Below are 20,736 nucleotides of genomic sequence, written 5' to 3'. Positions count from 1 at the left end.
GTTGATCAGTATATTTGATATAATTTCTGTAGGACAAGAATAGAAGAATGTAAAGTGGGAAACCAATCTACCTGGTAATGTTCTTTATAGCATTTGTGGTTAAGAGCAGGAAAGTTCATTTTGAACACTCTCTGTTAATAAGGACATAATTTACCAGTAAAAAAAAAAAGTAATATTTTCCCACCTCAATATATGTTAATACATTATAAACCTTACTAATTTAGTCCCCACCTATTTTGAATTTGTGATAATTCAGCTCTGAATTATCTGCCCTGAAGTTGTTTAATGTATGTGGAAAAGCAGATTAATGGTGTAAACAAGATTATTGGGAGAACACTTAAGAAAACAAGACTTTTCAAGTACTTTGGGTAGCATTCATTTACATAAACACCCCACATGTTAATTACAGTTGAGTATTATCTATTCATTAAAGCAAGCTTGTTGAATCCATTTGGCAAAGCTCTGCTCATTTTGACAGATACTGAAAAGTGATCAAAATTGCAGTTCTCTCTGTATGTTCTATAGTTCTGATTTTGCACACATTTCCTTTATTACTATAAGAAACTTTTGTCTCTGCTTTTTATTTTAATAGGCAATGGAAATTGGAACATTTGTGTTATAAATCTGGAGAACTTATCACAGAAACAGGTTACATGGATCAGGTATATTTTCTTTCTGTTTGCAAAAAAATTCTCAAAAATTCTCAAATAGCCCAGTGGTATACATTAGCCTAATGCGTGGCCTATACTTTTCAACTTTGACAGATAATAGAATATCTTTACCCTTGTTTAATTATTACACCTTTGGACTGCTTCTGGGAAGGGGCGAAGTTACAGTCTGGGACAGCATACCTACTGTAAGTGTGTGATCTTGTTTTCTGATGTCTGTGATTTCTAAACTCTAGAATGTTTCTGATGTTACCTTATCATTGTTTATTCTGTTTCAGTTTTGGACAAGAAATAAAAACATTGAAATTCCATGTGCATGTTTCGAGTGAATAGTTGGGGGAGAGGGCACTTCGGCAGAATGTTTCTCCTCTTTTCAAAAAAAGTTCTGTAGGCATCATTAAATTTCATTCACTTTTACCAGCCCATTTATATGCAAATAAAATGCAAATTATTTCAGAGTATGTGTGATTTTTAACTCTTTAAAATATTTGCAGTTTTGTACACCGAGCACTTAACGTGGGTTTAGCTTATTTTTTAAGGAGAGAATTTATTAGTGGGTACATGTCGAAGTTCAAGATCTTCCTGTTAAGTGAAATGCTGACCTTTCTTTGGATCACATTAATGGCATTTAAGAGGGAAATCCACTATCTTTGAAGGTCATGGTAGGGGATGCTTCGCAGTTTAGCAGTTGAATATTATGTACACGGCATCATTTAAGGAATAATTGTTAATCAGTGTGGACATTTTCAGCTAATTATGCAAGAGTTAGTGCTTGGGTTATTGTTTCTCTCCTAGCTTACGCATATCTGCAAAAGCAGTTTGCAGTGGCCATACCCTGACCTTCAGTGTACAGTTTTAGGTGGGAAATAAGGGGTTTTGTGTTTTCTGGTTGGGAGATTCTGAATAATGACTTCAGCCTGGTTAAGCAGCTACAGTGTGGTTTGAACCACATAACAGGCAGCCAAAAGCCTTTCTGGTCTGTCAGCAGCACAAATTCAAAAGTGAGTGTGGGGGGAAGTGGCCTTGATGGCGGTGATGGCAGAGGCAGCAGGGGGCTCGTGGGGCTGACTGCCAGGCTGTCAGAGAGAGCTCATAAGTATGGGATTATTAAAGGTAATGGAGATCAAATATTTTGATTGATGACATTTACAAAGCATTTATTAGGCTGGCAAGTGCTAATTTGACATTGTGATTTCCTCTGCGCCCCCCACCCCTTAATTTTGGGTCTCAGTCTTATGCTTAGAAGCACCCATTTGGCTAATTTGGGTGTTAGGTATTAAATATACTATATCAGCAAGTTAAGATTCTTTGGTACCTTTGTTAATTTATAAGCTCTCTGTTCGCCATGTTCATTCATGAATTATTTTCCTGACTTAGGTTTGCATATAGGTATACTGGAAAGGAGCATTTGGGTTTTGTGCCAAGGTCCCAGAATTACAGTTGTTTCCCCAAAAAGCATCCTACAATCCAGGTGCAGTAGATTCAGTCTTGTTATTTTACTAAGGGCTCGGAAGCCTCTCTTTCATTGTCTTGCCTCCTAATTTCTTTCACAGAGGTAAGCCTCCTTTGCAGTGGACAAACTTTGACCCTTTGGAATTCCTAGAAGAGTTAAAGAAAATAAACTATCAAGTGGACAGCTGGGAGGAAATGCTGAATAAGGCTGAAGTTGGTCATGGTTACATGGACCGGCCCTGCCTCAATCCGGCTGATCCGGACTGCCCTGCCACAGCCCCCAACAAAAATGCAACCAAAGTAAGTACAGCCATTGATTGCTCCTCAGGCGGGGAAGGGAGAGAAACTTGCCATGTGCCCCCATTTTTAGTTCTATTATTTTTATTTTTAAGATTGCATTCTCGATGACTTTTTTGGTCTATGGAACTAAGTTTGTTTAAAGAGCTAAATTTTGCTGTAAGATTTGCCATACGCCTCTCATTAGCCTCGTTATTAATGTTCTCACTGAAACAAACAAGCCCTTAATGCACTGGATTTTAACAAGGCATGTGACCTGCCTACTAATTCCTGTAATTATGAGGCTGTCTCTTTATTTTTAGCCTCTTGATATGGCCCTTGTTTTGAATGGTGGGTGTCATGGATTATCCAGAAAGTATATGCACTGGCAGGAGGAACTGATTGTGGGTGGCACAGTCAAGAACAGCACTGGAAAGCTTGTCAGGTAATCCAACACGTGGAGGAAAATCCAAGCCGTCTATTTTTTGTCCTTTCCTCAGAAACCACTTCCCTTCTGACGTCTGCAAGTGTATTTGTATTAATACTTAACTGTTACCCTAGCTAGCTGTCTGGTGTAATAGAATATTAGGAAATATTAGTGGACTAGACCGGCTCAGAAAAGCACCTTATGGGGAATTTTTCAAGATTTATCATTTTCATTGAGACTGTAGTTAGTGATTGTAGGATTTTAGAAGATCTACCCGTGATGTAGAAAATCAGGGCAACTATAAAGTAGGCAAGAGGAATCGGTCATACCATGTGGAGTTAAATGATATGAGCTGAACTCCATCACAGACTGTTCAAGGGAAAGACCAACGACTGAGGGCTAAATGAGAATTATCCTCTGTGCACTTGTGGACTCCGCTCCGTCAAGTGTCAGGCGCTCCGTCTGAGATTCCTCCCTTGGGAGAGCTGTCGTCTGGGATTTCTGCACAAGCAAGCGTGCAGCGCGGAGCCCAGCATATCTGATCAGGCTGTCTACTCCATTACCCTTCCTGTTTCGTTGACTAGAAACTGAGAAAGGAAATTGCCTATTAATTTAATTTGGGGGTGTATCTGTAAAAGGTTTGTAAGGTTACACCTTTAATATGGTACATCAATCTATTAAATAAAATAACCATCCAGGTCCCGTTTTAATGGAAACATGTGCTCACGTAGGACAGAATGGCTGCGAGTGAGTCGGGGGTGCTCGGTGGGGATTTTGCACAGTGAGAGCTGCTTCCTGGGGAGGCTGATGGTGTGCCTTTTCCACCCCATCACAGCGCCCACGCCTTGCAGACCATGTTTCAGTTAATGACTCCCAAGCAAATGTACGAACACTTCAAGGGTTATGAGTATGTCTCGCACATCAACTGGAACGAGGACAAGGCAGCAGCCATCCTGGAGGCTTGGCAGAGGACGTATGTGGAGGTAAATGGGTGGCCTTCTGACGCCCTTTGAACCTGAGTACAAACCCCTTAGTTACTAAATACTTCGTTTTAACGTTTTAAAGCATTGTTTTCGTTAGAATTTATTTTCAAAACTGATTGTAATTCTGAGAACTTGGGGGGATGAAAACTTCTTCCTTCTCTTTATATTGAAAATCTCACTATCTGGGTGATGCTAATTCTAATTGTGATGCCCTGAAACATTTTGAGTAACCAGTTGTGAACCCCAGAGCTAAGGCATAACAGTGTTTAAAAAAAACACTTGGTTGGCGAAAAAAGGTGTCTGGAAAACATTAGCAAGGCATAGAATCTGTTCACAGCTGCAGTCCCCTTGGTTAGGTCATGTGACAGGAGCTGGCCTTTGTTTCCCAAGCAGTGACCTCTACTGAGCTGCATGTGACCTTTTAAAAGTGGCCAGCGAATGAAGAGGGGGAGGAGTGCCCCTAAGAATGAGTTGTTTTGGATTAGGGGGGAACTGATGGGCCCGCAAATCAGTTGTAGAGTTATGGAGAGGAGAATAGTAGTCTTAGACATAGCATAAATAAGGCTGTCGGATAAAACTTCAATTACGCAGGCTCACCGGCTCACCGGCTCACCACAGCACCACATTCTCGTTTGATTAGCAATAGCCTTCATTGTCCCAGGCTCAGGTCCTTCAACGTTAGTCCAAGTTCAAACCCCAATCATGGAGAGCTCTTTTCAAGGCATCAGAAAAAAGTGGGGGTTGGGTAAAGGGGACATGTCACCTGAGAGGTCTGTGCTCTTGAAGCTCACCGTAGCTTTAATCCCATCTGGGAATTTATCCTTGCGTTGTGACCGCAGGTAGTTCATCAAAGCGTCGCTCAGAACTCCACTCAGAAGGTGCTTTCCTTTACCACGACGACCCTGGACGACATCCTCAAGTCCTTCTCTGATGTCAGCGTCATCCGAGTGGCCAGTGGCTATTTACTGATGGTAACAATCAATTCGGTTCTCCCAGGGGGCGTTTTTGTTTTGTTTTTTAGTTTTTACCTTTCCATGACTGCCCCTGCTTTTTAACTGCTCTTAACACACACTTGCACCCAAGACAGAGAGAGCTCGGCTTCGTAACGGTTTAAAAAGTGGTCGTGTAAAGCATTTATTACCATTTGCAGTTTGCCCACCTTTGACTCGTATCATTTCGTATGATGTCTGTAATGTAAATTTTTGTTGTTGTTCGATTTAATAAGTTCTACCTTTTGATTTGGGGTGATGGGTGGGGGAAAACATTAGAATCTTTACACATTCTAATGTTTGGCTTTTGTTTTGTGTCTCCCTCTTCCTCCTCTCCCCCCTCCTCCAACTCCCCTTCATTCCTTCACCTCCCCACCACCCTGCCCAACTGTTCTGCTTGTAGCTTGCCTATGCCTGTTTAACCATGCTGCGCTGGGACTGCTCCAAGTCCCAGGGTGCCGTGGGGCTGGCTGGTGTCCTGTTGGTTGCACTGTCAGTGGCTGCAGGATTGGGCCTGTGCTCATTGATCGGGATTTCCTTTAATGCTGCAACAACTCAGGTACTAAAGGAGCCGTCCGTCTGCTGTTCATTGACAAACACCCCTCTCCGGGCTTGCCCAGTTGGCCTCCAGTGTGTCCATGTCACCTAAAGGGTCTTCCAGCCTTTTCCACTAAGATGCCCCATTTCTCAGGGGGGTGCTGTCTCTAAGTGGACCACTTGACAGTGGCAGGTCTGAATGGGCTTGTTGATTAGTTAGAGATGCTTCATTTATCGGTGGAATTTAGATCATTTATTCGAGTAGTGGTTCTTAACCTTGAGTGTGCGTTAGCATCACCTGGCGGGCTTGTGAAAACTGATTGCTGGGCCCCATCCCCAGAGTTTCTAATGCAGTCCATCTGGGCTGAGGGTGGAGAATTTGTATTTCTAGCCAGCTCCCAACACTGCTGGTCTAGGCATCACGCTCTGAGAACCACTGCTTTAAATGAGATGGATTCCTTCTCACTTTTTTTTTCTTAACATCTTTATTGGAGTATAATTCCTTCTCATTTGTTAACTTAAAAAAATTATTGTACGTGGAGCTTAGACATAGTAATGGACAAGATCTGCTGTGAGCCACAACTGCTAGACTTTGGGGTCTAACTATCAGATAAAACTAAATTCTTCACATGAGTTCATGTAAGCCATCCTTTGGGTAAGCTCCTTGGGGTGCTGGTGGCAGTGTTTTAAATGGCTTTGTAGAATTCTCAGAACTGGACCTCACGTGTCTCATGTCACTGTGCTGTGTCTTCACTACAGGTTTTGCCATTTCTTGCTCTTGGCGTTGGTGTGGATGATGTCTTCCTTCTGGCGCATGCATTTAGTGAAACGGGACAGAATAAAAGAATCCCTTTTGAGGTAATAGAAAAACAAAAGAAGAAACCTTTGAGGACAGCAGAAGCCCCTCTCTGTTCCTGAGTGTTTGTCCTTCCACTTTTCTCTATCTGGCCCAGTAAATATTTCAGTCCCAAGTCAGATGACACGTGACTGACTCTAAATAAGTGAAGTAAGTTAAAAGCATCTCAGGAGACTTGTTCCAAAGTGCACGTTTGTTTCTTTGGGTTTTTTGGTTACTTTGTTCTCATTTCTCCTTGCCCCTTTTTAACCATATTAAAAATGTACTTAAATCATTATCTTGCAGCTTTGTGCTTTGGATAGTAATAACCATGAACAACACATGACTGTGTAGATAGCACTGAAAACTTGAATTTCAGTGTTGCTGTTAGAGGGAAAGGCAGAGATATCCCTTTCTTATCCCCTCACGTCAGCATTGTAAACTACCAGTTGTCTTATTTCACACAGTCTGTGGTCTGCGGGGACTCCGCCCTGTGCAGCTCTCAGCACTGTGGTTTCTCATCCTTAGGACAGGACCGGGGAGTGTCTCAAGCGCACGGGAGCCAGCGTGGCCCTTACATCCATCAGCAACGTCACAGCCTTCTTCATGGCTGCGTTGATCCCGATTCCCGCTCTGCGTGCGTTCTCCCTGCAGGTGAGTTTCCAGTAACTAGATCCGGGGCGGGGATCTGTGAGCGCTGCGCTCAGCAGCGAGCCTTCCAGGTCTACTTTTCTCCAGTGATGTGCTTACGGTACCACCACCGTGAAGTAAAGCAGCATGCCAGCTTTGGGGACTCTTTCTTCTGGGTAGATGCTTCTTTAAGCAATAACCTTGACACTCCCTCTGAAAGAAAGTTCTAGGGTTCTTTCTTTCCTTTAAAGCCCTATAGCTCAGAAGCCTGAGGCCTGGGTATCCTCATGGCCCAGGGCCACTCCATGTGGGACGCCTGTAAGCCCGTACTGCAGATAATCAGGATTGGGCCCTGTTGCAGCCAGCTCTTGTTCTTCCCTGCTTCCAAACTCCACTCTCAGTTTCTGTGCTCACCCCCTTCCCCTGCTGGCTACCATCTCTTGATTTCCCTAAAGCAGCCCCCAACACAAAGCCGCTGCATGGAGCAGACTTCACGGATACGAGGATGGGGTTGCAGTGTAGCCCAGGCCAGGCCATACCTTAAAATTGAGCGTTAGATCCCTCACTGTGTGAGGAGGGATTGGCCAGCCCTTACTTGCCACCTCTCCTTCCTTGTTCTTCCTGGCCCCTCTTCTCCTTCCTTTTGGTTCCCTACCGGACCCTGAGGCTGCCCAAGAAAACACAGAATTCCTCTCCCTTTCTTGCGCAGAGCGATTTGGTCCATCGTTGTTCTGTTCTTACCTTCCAAACCAGGCCCTTTCACATCTAGAGGCCTCTGAGATATGTTTCCAAAGAGCCAGCTAACATGAATTGTAAGAATGGAGAGTTCCCGCGACTGGGGATGCAGCTATGGTCAGTTCTGTGCTTGGTGTAAAGTACTGGCATTGCTCTTCAGCTGCTTGAAACTCGTGGGAGATCCTGAAATTGGTCAACGCAGCAGATAAAGGAGGCTCCTTGCCCAGTTTGTGGCGTGGTCTTCCTAAGCCTGAAGTGGTTTAGGGTTTTGATTTCTCAAGGATATTATTGAGGTTTTGTGAATGAAATTCAAATTTTAAAGCTCCAACTGGTTTCCAAGAAAGATTAAAGGAGCAGTGGCTTTCCCTCTTCCTCCTCTCTTACAATGGGATAGTAATTCCTGAGATGGCCAGGTTTTTAAAGGAAACTATTTTTGGTGTCACTTTTTAAACTCTTGTTACATCCATCCAGCTTATTCATACTGCTTTACTCCTTTTAATCACCAAATGGTTCTAAGGATTGTGACCAGGAAGAGAAATTGACAAGTCATAGATTAGGTTTCTATTTATATTTTTGTCAACACGCTCAGCTCTTTTCTAGCCTTCAGATATGAATCTTATTTCACTAATTACCGATAAAGGCCTAAGCAGCTAGTGATCTTACTGCATTTGGGACGCTAGACTTGTTTACTCTTTGGTGTAAGGTTTTGTACCCATCACTATGACCACCAGGCCCCCCAAAAAGAAAAATACTAAAAAAAAAAGCTTATTTTCATTTTATTATAAACATATAGAAAGTAGAAATAGAAGTAGTGAGTGAATAAATGAATACATTAAATCTGAAAGTGGGACCAAAGTTCAAAGAAAATGAAAATATATCTAAGAAGTGCTCAGTAATACGGAAGGTAAATAAAAGATGCCCACTAATTTATTGGTACAACTGAAGTTTTAGGATGCCTTTTGCACAGCCATGCACGTGTGCAGCACCCTTTGATAGCCTGCTCTTGTCTCGTATACAGCAGATTCTGGTACTGAGAAACTGTTCTAGAGTCTTTTAACAGTGGGACCCTCCCTCCTCCTCTGTCCTTCTCTGCCTGCCTTTTCCCTCGCTGTTCTTTATCTGCTTTACCTCATGCTCCTTCTTTTCTTCTTGTCCCTCCCTCTCATTTTCTCCTTTCCTCTCTCAGTACAAACTGATGATTCATCAAGGCATACTGTCCTTTAATGATATCCTATGGTGTGGTGGTCTGAAAAGCTACATGAGTTTTCCTTACGCCTTTTAGAAAATCCAGTACGCTAAGTTCTCCCAAGGTAAGCACCTTACTGAGATGAAATGAATACTGTTGGTTTTGCATTTCTATTCCAAGGCACTGGAGTATCACTTTAGGAATTGCATCTACAGCTTCTAGAAGTTCTCATTTGCTAGAGAATGGCTTCCTGTGATACTGGTTCATTCTCAGTAAACAAAAACAAAAAGCAAAAAAGAAGAATAGAAAATTTAAGAAAAAAGAGCATGCCATGATTTTTGCAGTAGCCATCAGAAATTTTACACTTGGTTCCCTTTAAAATGTATGAAATTGACGTTTGAACGTTTGAAATTGACCATTATATAGTTTCTCTTTACGTTAGTAACTGTGTTAAGTTGTAACTTTGGGTATTCGTTTGTATTTGTATTTTCAGGATACTCTAGGTTAAGCATCAGAAGGACATATCCAAAATGGTTCTGTCCAGTCATAAACCCATGTTAAAATTTTTCCTTGTGGAGCCTTTCCAATTTTGTAACCTTGCCAAAATAAATAGAATTTCTTTCCCAAAGAAACCTCCTTGTCAATCTTTATCCGTCTGTCCAAATGCCACCTCTATACCAGAAAGCAGTGGCACTGTTTATAATTCTTTGAAAACGAATGCCCTACACTGGGGCTTTGCTGGTAACTGAATGGTATTTGTTCTTCAATGAAAAGTCCCAGAACAGAATGCCTTATTGTTCCAAATGGTAAGAGGGTTTAGACGAGGGCCCCTCTAGGCAGGGCCAGTTCCTCTCTGCTCTGCAAGTGTCTCAGTGGGGCCACCCATAGATGCTTTGCAGGGGAATGGGACATTTCCTTAAAGCACAGCAAATTAGAATTGATTGACGGTGCGGGATCATCCCCATCATCTTTTCACGTTTACTTGAAATTTCTTAAAGTGCTCTTTGCTCTAGCAGTGACACTTCTCTCTTACTGAGAAATCCTTGCCGTTTGTTTTTATTATTTCAGTGCACTTTAGAGGATGTTGAAGTTCTACAACTTTCTTATCAGTAAATGTCCTACCTATATATGTAATAAGCTGTTGGACAGTAAGTTTAGATGGGAAGCTACCTTCGGTTTCTTCTTTTGTTTCTCCATTTCCACCACAAAGAGACCAAGCAAGATGCCCATCAGATTTCTCTGGTGGATGAGGCTGGTATCAGATACATTCCGCAGCCATGGCAGAAAGCATCAGTGTCGTTTTGGCCGCAACATCTGGGCCACCTGTATACACCTGCATGGCTTATCTTTTCACAGTCTCTGTCCTCATCCCCAGGAACTTCTGTTCAAAATGAGATGCCCAGAGTTTCTTGTCTGCAATTATACTCCTGAATTCTAAGCATGACTGTAATAAAAAGAAAAGCTGACAGGATTCCACCCCCCAAGATTAAGTTTTCCTGGAAAACCCTTGAGGAGCAGATGCATTCTCCCCTATGTTCCGATTGGTCAGGAATCCTAACCCTCCCCCCGTGTCTGTCCCTTCAGGAGGTGATCAGATCTAACGAGACCTCCCAGGTCCCAGCTGGGCTGGGGGCTTAGGCCATCAAGCCTGTGTTTGAATCCGATTTACTGGGAGCCTCAGGCAGGTGACCTTCCTCTGCACCACGGGTCTTTATTAGGTAAAGGGTCGCCAGCAGGACTAACGTCTGCCTCCTGGTTGCTGTAAGAATCGAACGGATCGTGTGTAACTTAACTACCTGACCTCCCATCACTCCTCCTCCTTTCTCTTCCCTCAACAGAATTTTAAACCCAGCAGTACTGCATAGCTTTTAAACTCAGACACGGCCTATCGGATTTCCTCCATGCATCCTTCCTCCCTGGTCCTCCCCAAACCCTTTTTTGTCTTCTCCATCTCCCAAGAAACCTTTTCTGGCCACTCCCCCCCCCCCCGTGTACCCCCACCTGCATGCTCCCCTCCTCTGAGCCGCTCTGGAACCCTGGCATGCTTCTATTACTACATTTGTCAGCCTAGCTTGTAATTTGTTTATAGTTCTGGCTGTGTCTTTCCTTGAGAGCAGGATTTTGTCTTATTTATCTTTGTGTCTTCTGTACCCAATACACCGCCCTGACTTTTCTTTTTTCTATTTGCCTCTTAGATAAATCCTCTAGTCGAAATAGTGATTTGCTTATAATATGTTAGGCAGGTCTTTAAAGTACGTTATATACGTTAGAGTGGCCAGTTAACATGTTTCATATATTTTGAATTGATGAGGAATTTTCAAGGCAGACGAAGAAGAGAGGGGTTGAGTCATTTTTAGGAGACTCTTGGTTATTTTTTGGTTTTGTAGACTTGACAGGGAATTAATTATCGAAAAAAGCATCTCTCCAGAACTTGGGCTTGCTATTTCACCTCAAGCATAAATTCACAAATTACTATCCAGAGACCTTTGCAAGGTCCTCCTCTGGTATTGTTCGGTACCAGTTGTAATCGAGTTTTCTTTTCTCACCCTGAAACGTTTACCCAGTTTGAGAAGGTTTTAGAACTAAGCAGTTCTTTGAAAAACCTTCTAAGAGTTTTTATTTTTCAAAAAAACTTTCTGACGATTTCTTGGTTACTTAGCACTCCAGTTGCATTTTTCATCATGCTGCTGCTTTCCATGCCTTTCTGTACGGGAGAGCCCTTTCAACTGTCCTCTGTTGACTTTCCCCCTATTAACAGCCCAATTGTGTAATTTTTACTAGGTCAGCAGGAGATTTGCCAAAGCGCTACAGAATCTAGCCCTGTGTTTATTCTAGGTTATGGAGTGACTTTTGAATCCGTACTTATTTATTCTGCATACTAGAATCACACACAGGAATTTCTGCTTAACTCTCCTTGACCTTTTATGTTACTGCGCTCGCACACCCCACAGGCTACTCCAGAGGCTATTTGGAATGTGCCTATTAAAAACCTCGGGGGACGTGTTTGAATTTTTATTTTGTGTTTTAAAGGTGACATTTGGATATACTCGATCCACTTTATGTATAAATTTTCTAAGTGTAAAATCAGGGCTACGTGAACTCTTAGAAATGTTCTAAGAGGAAAATGTTTCTTTTTATCTTAAAGTAAAACATTTCAAGCATATTCTCTGTTCTGCTTTTGTCAGTTTGGTTTAGTTTAGTTCCTGTGTTTGTACCCTGTGGGCTCATGGAATTATTAGAGATGGAAAGGAATGATGGGGGCCTCTATTCTAGTCAAATGGTCTCTTAATGAAGGACGAGAAGCAAAGTGATGAGAAACTCCAGCATCTATTTCAGGCTTAAACACCTCAGTTAGGAAAGTGAAAGAAAGATTTTGTTTAAAGCATCTTTATTTTCAAAGCAGTCCTCTGACTGGGAGGAAATGTATTAGTGACCTCTACATTTTTTTTTTTTTCTCCCAGGCGGCTGTAGTAGTGGTATTCAATTTTGCTATGGTTTTGCTGATTTTTCCTGCAATTCTCAGCATGGATTTGTATCGACGTGAGGACAGGAGATTGGATATTTTCTGCTGTTTTACAAGGTACATTTTCTGGCCCCTGTGGCCTTTATTTGTCGGGAGCAGAGTGGTAATGTTCAGAGAAATTTTCAGTCTGTGAACTTAGAAGGAAGCGTAGTTAACAGTGTGCTGAACGCAGGGGAGATAACGGACAGAGGATGCTTCCTCTGGGGGACATCGGAGTCACTGGGGTTCTCCCCTCCCTCAACTGAACATTCTTACAGCCCCGAGGTTGTGATACACATGATCGTTGTTTACCACACACCAGTATTGCTGATTGTTGGGAATGTGTTGTATCTCTATGGATTAGGGCAGAACGAAGGTTGAAAACCACTATCTGGAAAACATATCACCCTTTGGGTGGTTTGGTTTTGGGTTTTTTTTTTTAAAGGAATTATGCATTGAGAGGTTCATCGGCATGTAACTTGATTTTTGTCAGCCAAATTCAGGATCAACCATCCATTTGGCCTCCTTTGATTGACTCATGTCTGTGTCCGAATAGATAAACCGGGTGGTGTTTGTGGAGTTCCGTGCTATGTTTTGCTCCTAAGTCAGAGCTGTGTAAAGTGAATAATGTCAGTCATTGGCAGAAATGGAAGCACCGTTTCCCTGTTTCGGTGTACCATTCCAACACATTTCCCCCTCTTTCAGCCCCTGTGTCAGCAGAGTGATTCAGGTTGAACCCCAGGCCTACACAGAGACTCACAATAACACCCGCTACAGCCCCCCGCCCCCCTACAGCAGCCACAGCTTCGCCCACGAAACCCAGATCACCATGCAGTCTACGGTGCAGCTTCGCACAGAGTATGACCCCCACACGCACGTGTACTACACCACTGCCGAGCCGCGCTCCGAGATCTCCGTGCAGCCCGTCACCGTGGCCCAGGACACGCTCAGCTGCCAGAGCCCCGAGAGCACCAGCTCCACGAGGGACCTGCTCTCCCAGTTCTCTGACTCTAGCCTCCACTGCCTTGAGCCCCCCTGCAGCAGGTGGACACTCTCATCTTTTGCCGAGAAGCACTATGCCCCTTTCCTCTTGAAACCAAAAGCCAAGGTAATTACCAAAACAGAAGACTCCTACTGTCTGCAAAAAATAACAGAGCAGGCGCCTTTGGAATTCATCCGATTGCTTCCTCAGATGTGATGTATTTCAGGCCTCCTAACCAGTCAGTCCATTTAGAGCTCGAGGCCATTTTAATGAGCTCATCTTCTACAGGAGTGCATCTCTATGTGGCAAATGTTTCTTTCAATTTACGTCAACTCCTTGCATTTTAAAGATTTTATTCTAAATGAGCTTGTTTAAAAAATGCGATTACCGGGCTTCCCTGGTGGCGCAGTGGTTGAGAGTCCGCCTGCCGATGCAGGGGACACGGGTTCGTGCCCCAGTCCGGGAAGATCCCTCGTGCCGCGCAGCGGCTGGGCCCGTGAGCCATGGCCGCTGGGCCTGCACGCCCGGAGCCTGTGCTCCGCAACGGGAGAGGCCACAGCAGTGAGAGGCCTGTGTACCGCCAAAAAAAAAAAAAAAAAGCAAAATTACCATGATTTTATGTTTTTTCCTCTGGGAAAACGACCCCTACACTGTACATCCGGATAGTGTGATGTTTAAGAGTGAGGTATAAACCAAACAGCTCATCTTTGTCAAGGGAGAGTCGGTTATGTTCCTCCGGGTCTGATCTCGGGCCCCTTATTCTGTTGCAGGTCGTGGTGATCTTCCTTTTCCTGGGCCTGCTGGGGGTCAGCCTTTATGGGACCACCCGAGTGCGTGATGGGCTGGACCTTACAGACATTGTGCCTCGGGAAACTAGAGAATATGACTTTATTGCTGCACAGTTCAAATACTTCTCTTTCTACAACATGTATATAGTCACTCAGAAGGCAGACTACCCCAATATCCAGCACTTACTTTACAACCTTCATAAGAGTTTCAGTAATGTGAAGTATGTCATGTTGGAAGAAAATAAACAGCTTCCCAAAATGTGGCTGCACTACTTCAGAGACTGGCTCCAAGGTAAGATGCTGCTGGAGGGCCCTTGTCCTTGGTAAACGTTCACCATTTGGTTTTTGGTGTGTTCAGCTTCTACAGGTTCCCTTTGTTCACTTCATTAAAGTGTTAGATGATAATGTAACACTGACATGTTCCATTGACTTCTAATTGTTGCTGAAAATTCTTATATAGACTCTTTCTGGGGCAGCTCCCAAATCTGGTTTTTACCTATAAAACGATGCAAACAGTTCAAATGGCCAATTCAGGAACTTCTGTAAGAATTTATGAGTACGCAGGATAAATGAACAGATGTTCTTAGAATCACTGAATACATCCCTATTCAGTCAGCAGTTAGGGGCAACTTTAGGCCTTCTTTCTCTCCAGTGACTACTATTTCCTAGAAATGTTTCTAAGAGCAAGGTGAGAAGCTGAGAAAGGCATTTTAAAGCAGGAAATGGGAAAGTGGGTTATAAAAGACGGAGCTGGATGCTTCTAGTACTTTTTTTTTTTTTTTAATGGTGGCTAGTTTGGTGACCAAGTGAAATCCAAGTGTTAATGGAATTTCTAGGCTGACTCACTGCCAAATTGTAACTTACTACATCAGTAGTTTTGCATCATTGGTGAATATAATTTAAAATTCCGTCTTTTGACCATCTTTTGACTTACCATATGGAGTAAGCTTAATCACTTGATCACATCTCATAGTATATCATAAATAATCAATTTCTGCTTTAAAATGCCTTCTTAGCTTCTGACCTTGCCCTTAGAAACATCTCTAGGAAATAGTAGTCGACTGGAGAGAAAGACGGCCTCAACTTGCTCCTAACTGCTGACTGAATATGAATGTATTCAGTGATTCTAAGAACATCTGTTCATTTATTCTGTGTTGACACATGCAAAGTAAAGTGGAGAATCAAGATAATTATCTACACAATTCAAGCAAAAATACTCTTACTGAAATACCCAAATAATTATGGCCCCAACATTTTTTGGCTTAAGTTACCCAAATGATTGTCTTAATTTCCCACTTAATTAGGCTTGTTTAAACACAGATTTAAGTGCCTTTTTTGGTCTTAAGTCAATACACTTGTATGTAAAGATTAAGCAGCCAATTTCCCTGTGAGTTTGCATGAAATGGTAAACAACTTGAATTTGATTGAAAATTCTTCAGTACGGTTTCTGTCTTTGACTCGTGTTCCTAGAATTTTGTTCGTGCATGTGTTACCAGATTTGACCTCTTTTTCTGAGGAAGGCGAAGAGAACTACATGACATTACATTATTTTTTAACATGCTCGTGAGATTAACTTGAATTTGTTCCCAGTCTTATTTTTTTACAGTAGTTTGGGAAGCAGTGGGGGTTTTTTTTTTTTTTTTTTTTTCAGATGATGAATCAAAAGAAGACGAGAAAGTTGAGAGATTCCCTGCTTTTCATTTTTCCCCCTTTGGCCAAAGACATGCAAATAACTTGCCACAAATAACAAAGAGATCTGCAGAGCACTGCCAGTATCTGAGCAAAGAAGGGTTATCCTGGAATTGATTTCAGTGTCTTCGGCCATTCCTTTGAATGTTCAATATGGCATGTTAGGCGGAGCTTTGGAAGAGGGTAGAGGGGCATTGTCTCCAGGCAGTGCAGAGGGCTAACCTTTTTATAGCCTATTGTAAATTATCCCCATGCTTTCATCCCTTTAAAGACCTAAAGCAGTTGGACTTGGGAATCTTTTTAAAAGGTGCCTTTGAATCATGTTTTGATTGCTAAGTGAACAGCACCCACCTAGACCAAGTAAGATCCATTCACGCCCACTGGTCGGCGTCCCAGCCAGCCCTAGACCTCTGCATCTGACTCTACCAAGGTCCGGCAGAGCAGTGTACACGGGATGGCCAGATACTGGGACCACCGGCTGCCTAGACGTTTTTCAGGCCTGTTGAGTGGCTGATTTGGTCTTTGAACATTTCCTCTTAGGAAGTAGTTATCCTTGAGTCAGCTTTCCTTCAAAGCACTTTGTGTGGTTGCTAAGTGATGGGACCCTCATTAGTTTTTAATGGAATGACCATTACAAACCACGTCATCCCATTGGTCTTTAGCAACATTCCAGTAGTTTGGGCGGGGGAGGGATTTACTCATAAAAATGTACAATGGTGATACAGAAATTATCTCCAATGTCACCTTTAAGCATACATGCAAATAAGGTGACCCTGGAGATAAAAACCACACTGTACACATGGTATTTGTTTATATTTCACACTGAAATATGCAAATAAAATTTAGATTAGCATTTTCTTTTTAGCGTCCTGTATCAAAGAAAAATTGGCAGTTGAGATAATTAACTCAGAACTTCACACTAGAAAATAATTTCTAGTATAAAATATTTTAAATGAAAAAGTTCTAGCTAAAACTTTCATGTTTTGCCATAAAATAAGTGAAACGTCACAGTTCTTTCCCACAGTATGCACGTGTTGGAATGTGAAATATTTGGCCAAGGGAAGAAGCAAATCCTTGTTCCTTGTTTTGTGTCAAGACCGTATAGTGTGCGTGCACTTAGGCCAAACCATTGTTCCTTGAGCCTTTTGATAATTCATCAGAAAATAATACACTAATTATGAAAGAACTTAACTTTTCTGTGAAGTCAATGATTATTTCTCATTCATCGTGAAGCCCCCAGCAGAGTGAATGGCGAGTAGGGGGCCAGCAGCGCAGGTGATGAGTTGAGTGGAATTGCCAACAGGGTTGACCTCCCCAGATCAGATCAGATCTTTCTTTCCTTGTTTCACTCTAGGGTGTCCCCAGAGTCGTAGAGTATAAATATCATAAAACCGCACTCAGATTTTTGGGGCCCTCTATTTGCCACCGGATGTCATTGGTGCCCACGTTAACTCTATCAACAGATGTTTGTTTCTTGGGCACCATAGTGCATTCAGGGCGACTTAGAGCATTCGTGGTTCCAGCTGACTCTGGAAGAGGCTGCCTGGGTTCAAAGCTTAGCTCCAGCACTTACCCGCTGGGTGACTTTCCTCAAGTGACTTCACGTTCCCAAGCCTCATCTGTAAAGTGGGAACCATCATACTAGTAGGTTATCTCATGAGGTCGTTTTAAGAATTGAACGCGGGGTAATCAATGTAAAATGCTTAGACAGCCCCACACTCACAATAAGCGTGAGCTCTGCTCCTCAGGATAGCAGGTCAAGAGGAAAGGGTTAAAGTGCCTACAGGCCACAGAGTGATGGAAATTCTATTATGGTGAGGAAAACAAAACAGGCCTCTTTTCTGGTAGGGGTTGTTTTTTTCTCTCCTGTTTATTTTTTTCAAAAACAGGAAAAAAAAGGCTTTAGGTAATAAAATAACATCTGTTCAGTACTGACGGTTGTATGCATGCCTCGCTATGAAAAACAGTCTGTGTGAGAGGGGAGCGCAGCCATCCCGGTGGTCTCCCCGCCCGGCCCCGCGGCCACTCCACGTTCCCCGAACAGGGCCGCCTTTCACCACCGAGCCCGAGGCCCTCATCCCCAAATTGTTCCTGTGAAAACAACGCCCACAGCAACGTCGGAAGGAAGGTTTAGTTGGGACAGAGAGAGAGAACAAGAGAGAGAGAGAGAGTCCTGTGTTCCCTTCTCCCCCCAACTTCAAACCCCAAGAGTTTAACTATTTTGAGTACAAACGGAACCAGTTCCGTGTGTTGTGGGGAACGGGGGCGTGTCGTGAAATGAAACAAACCCTCCTCCCTCCTTACTGGCCACGTCTAACCCGTGCACGTGCAGCTGGTTCAGAAGATGTGGCTTCCTGGGCTGCTGGGGCTTGGGAGCTCAACGTGGGAGGTGGTTTGGGGGAGCAGGGCGACGGAAGAGCGGGGTGGGGGGTGTCAGAGGAGAGTGTGTGCAAGCCAGCAATTGCTCAGACGCAAGGGCCGGGTCACCAGGGCCCTGTTTTCTCTTCCAACACGCTTATCTCTTTACAGCTGTAGCCAAACCGTCAGGTCTGTAATGATGGTTTTGATTACAGAAGCCAAGCGCAGCTGTGTGTGGTGGGCTGGTGGGCGCGCCCATCCCCCAAGCCCAGAAAGCTCTTTCCTTCCCCTCCTTGGCCTTGCGGTTTGTCATCTGTTCTCACAGAGCCCCCTTCTATTGGCCTGTGGCTTCCTGTTCTCAATATGATCCAAATTTACCCTGTGAGGTATTTCCCTGCACACACATGCACACAAGATCCCTCCTCCTCTCTCCTCCACAGCCCCTCTTGGAGGAAGGGTGGCAGAGAGGAAGAGAACAGTCCAGAGTGAATAGGTGTCGGCTGTGATCTTTACACAACCTGGCAGCCGATCCCACAGCTTGTATTAGCTCCACAAGTCGAACAGATGGAACAAATTGACAGAATCATGTTCACTCACCCAGGGCTGGAGAAGCAACTGAGTTGCTGTTTGAAGTTGGGAGTTTGAATGTGTTTTTCCTGCTCTGAGTGGAATTTCTGGTTGTATCGAAGAACCCATGGCTTAGCACCTGAAGTGGCACGAAACACTGAATGGGCCTGGCATGTCTTTCTCACCCAGCCCTCTTGCTTTCTTTTGTCATGGGGGAGAAGAAGTGGAGTTTGGGGGGGGGCTTTTTGAGGTAAAACATGTGTATTTGTTTCCTAGAAATGAATACTCTCCCCTTCTGCCTTCGAGGCAGTGATTATCAGCAACTTGAAGTTCATTCACGAAAAATCTAATAGTGTCACATGAAGTCAAATACAACTAGAATACAGAGTGTTTGGGGTTGATGGCAAACGCTCCGCTGTCCTCAGAGCACCCTGTTAGGACCAGGATCATTCTGGATAAGAGTTATAATGTATTACACACATTTGCCTTTTCTAGGACTTCAGGATGCATTTGACAGTGACTGGGAAACTGGGAAAATCATGCCAAACAATTACAAAAATGGATCAGATGACGGGGTCCTTGCCTACAAACTCCTGGTGCAAACCGGCAGCCGTGATAAGCCCATCGACATCAGCCAGGTACGCTCACTGCCTTATACCATGGGAGCTTCGGAGAGCGTCGTTGAGCAGGGCTTTGGGGCAACTGCCACTGAAGACTGCTTGACAGCATGCAATCCCAGCCTGTGCTCTCTGCAGATCCAAGGCATCGGGGGCTGGAAGAATGAATATTGAGTTGGCTCTAATTCTCTTCATTCCACCAGCAGATCGGATGACTGCAGGCAACCCAGAGAGCCTCACCTTGCTCATCTGTCAAGTGGGGACGAGTGTGTTACTTACCTTCAGAGCAATTGTCAGAAGAAAGTCTAGTTGAGGCAATGCAGACTCTTTCAGATGTTAGACATACTGTGTTGCGTTGTTCTCTTTCGAATTCTTGTGCTTGTTACCGTGTCGGTCTTGGTTTTATCCGAACTTGGAAAGGTGGATCCATTGGGGAGCAGAATTTGAAAGAATAGAATTTGGCGTGGATGGATGGGTAAGGGAAGGATAGAAGGATAGGAAGATTTGTTGTGTTTGATTCCTTTGCATTGCTGTGGCCTAAGGGGCAGAGGAGGACAGACGGATTGCTCTCTCATCAGCGAGGCAGATGGAAATCCTTGGAATCTGAGTGGACTCACTGTTGTGCTTACCCCCCAAGTAAGAAGAGCTGTTTCTATTTGGTAATCATATTCTCCAGCTGCATTTGCCTCTTGGCTGTGACACTTGGATTCCGGCATATCCCTTTTGATTCCTTGGGCATGCTGGGGAGGGCGTTTGGACCCTTCAGATTTCAAATGAGTCCAGCCCCACTACTGGCTTCCCCTTGTAGCTTACTTGCTTACTTACTGCAGGCAGAAAACCGTCATGCTAATGATCTTCCTAGCAGCTCTGTTTATTGTCTCCCCTTTTTTGCTGGCATTAAAGGTGACAGATTTACAAAGTACATTGTTCAGAGTTATTATGGAGTGTGAACTTGGTGCTTTATGGCCACATGGGGCATGCTGTCTGGTTTGACAGGGCTGCGGGCAGAGGCATCTGTCTGAGAGATAGCGGGGATGCCCGGGGGGCTGGGTTGGGTTTTAGGGACCAGGGACACTGTGGAACAAATGTGATTGGGCCAGGCCCCCGGACATCATTTCCTCCGCCTGGGAGGGAGAAGGGCGTGCTGTGTGCACGGAGGCCGTGAGCTGTACTATGTAATTCCAGAGACGGCTTGAAGACGTACAGTTGTTACATATCCTGTGGATTAATTGAATCCAGATCCCTAAAATTTAGTTCTCTCACTCTCCTCCCCTTTCTTCCTTCACTCTTTCTCTATTAACTTCTGTCATTGGTGTTTTCATTTTGTTAAAAAAGACCAAAAGCATTGGAACCGCTTCTCAATCTAAAGTAAACAGGAAAAAGTATATGCACACATACGTGTGGGTCTCTGTATATCTGTCATCTGATGCCTTTCACCTATGCAAGGCCCACAGACCCACTTTAGAGGGAGCATAGTATCTGGCATCCTCACAGGATGTGGCGTACTATGTGTGA

At 43.8% G+C, this 20,736-nt stretch overlaps 1 protein-coding gene across 6 annotated transcripts in view; it reads left to right on the top strand.

Moving 5' to 3' along the window:
- The window catches only part of PTCH1 (patched 1), a 66,615-nt gene that overhangs the window by 28,965 nt on the left and 16,914 nt on the right, over positions 1-20,736 (top strand). For 4 of the 6 annotated variants that reach the window (XM_060301115.1, XM_030832882.2, XM_060301116.1 and 1 more), the window contains 13 exons: positions 593-662; positions 765-856; positions 2,222-2,420; positions 2,720-2,841; positions 3,659-3,806; positions 4,646-4,777; positions 5,199-5,354; positions 6,092-6,190; positions 6,696-6,821; positions 12,180-12,298; positions 12,926-13,328; positions 13,973-14,282; positions 19,100-19,242. In XM_060301115.1, coding sequence (XP_060157098.1) covers positions 593-662; positions 765-856; positions 2,222-2,420; positions 2,720-2,841; positions 3,659-3,806; positions 4,646-4,777; positions 5,199-5,354; positions 6,092-6,190; positions 6,696-6,821; positions 12,180-12,298; positions 12,926-13,328; positions 13,973-14,282; positions 19,100-19,242 — 2,119 coding nt within the window. Of the gene's footprint in view, positions 1-592; positions 663-764; positions 861-2,221; positions 2,421-2,719; positions 2,842-3,658; positions 3,807-4,645; positions 4,778-5,198; positions 5,355-6,091; positions 6,191-6,695; positions 6,822-12,179; positions 12,299-12,925; positions 13,329-13,972; positions 14,283-19,099; positions 19,243-20,736 lie in introns of those variants that run through there. The other 2 variants (XM_060301114.1, XM_060301118.1) reach the window with 2 other exon arrangements.

Source organism: Globicephala melas, chromosome 6 (genome assembly GCF_963455315.2).
Source record: "Globicephala melas chromosome 6, mGloMel1.2, whole genome shotgun sequence".
Classification (NCBI taxonomy): domain Eukaryota; kingdom Metazoa; phylum Chordata; class Mammalia; order Artiodactyla; family Delphinidae; genus Globicephala; species Globicephala melas.
This window is presented reverse-complemented; position numbering and strand designations above follow the sequence as displayed.